We start from the raw sequence: 549 nt of genomic DNA on the forward strand, positions 1-549 counted from the left end.
TGTGGGGTGACCAGGCCGCCCCACCTGCCCCCACAGCCCACAGTGGGGCTCTCCCCACCTCGGCACCCAGACAGGGCTGTGGGACCAAGAGGTGCTGGTTGTCGGGGTCACACAGGGAGTGAGTCCCACAGAGCTCGGTCCATGTTCTCTGGGCCCTTCCCAGAACGCGGGCGCCGAGAAGAGGAAGCAGGAAAGGCCTCCCCGGGCCGCTCCTCCCTGGGCGGGCGTGTGCACCCGGGGGAGAGGCTCCATGGGACACGGCCCAGGAGGCCCCGTGGGCAGCCCGACTGAGCGCGTGTCCTCCGCAGGCATCTACATCCTCATCGCCGTGGGCGCCGTCATGATGTTCGTGGGGTTCCTGGGCTGCTACGGGGCCATCCAGGAGTCGCAGTGCCTGCTGGGGACGGTAGGTCCCGGGGAGAGGTGAGGGGGGGGCACAGGGCTGACGCCCCAGGAAGAGCCAGGAGCTCCGGGAGACTGTGCGAGGTCAGGAGCCGGGGCGCCCCGTGCCCAGCCTGGCCCGAGGGGAGGGGTCCCGGCTGCCGGCAC

At 71.2% G+C, this 549-nt stretch overlaps 1 protein-coding gene across 1 annotated transcript in view; it reads left to right on the top strand.

The window, feature by feature from the left end:
• Positions 1-549, top strand: part of CD81 (CD81 molecule) — a 6,013-nt gene that overhangs the window by 2,722 nt on the left and 2,742 nt on the right. The window contains exon 2 of the mRNA XM_015565465.1: positions 309-406. Within this exon, the coding sequence (XP_015420951.1) occupies positions 341-406 (66 nt within the window). The 5' untranslated portion in view covers positions 309-340. The remainder of the gene's footprint in view (positions 1-308; positions 407-549) is intronic.

The sequence above is a fragment of the Myotis davidii genome, unplaced genomic scaffold (genome assembly GCF_000327345.1).
Source record: "Myotis davidii unplaced genomic scaffold, ASM32734v1 scaffold880, whole genome shotgun sequence".
NCBI classification, from domain to species: Eukaryota; Metazoa; Chordata; class Mammalia; order Chiroptera; family Vespertilionidae; genus Myotis; species Myotis davidii.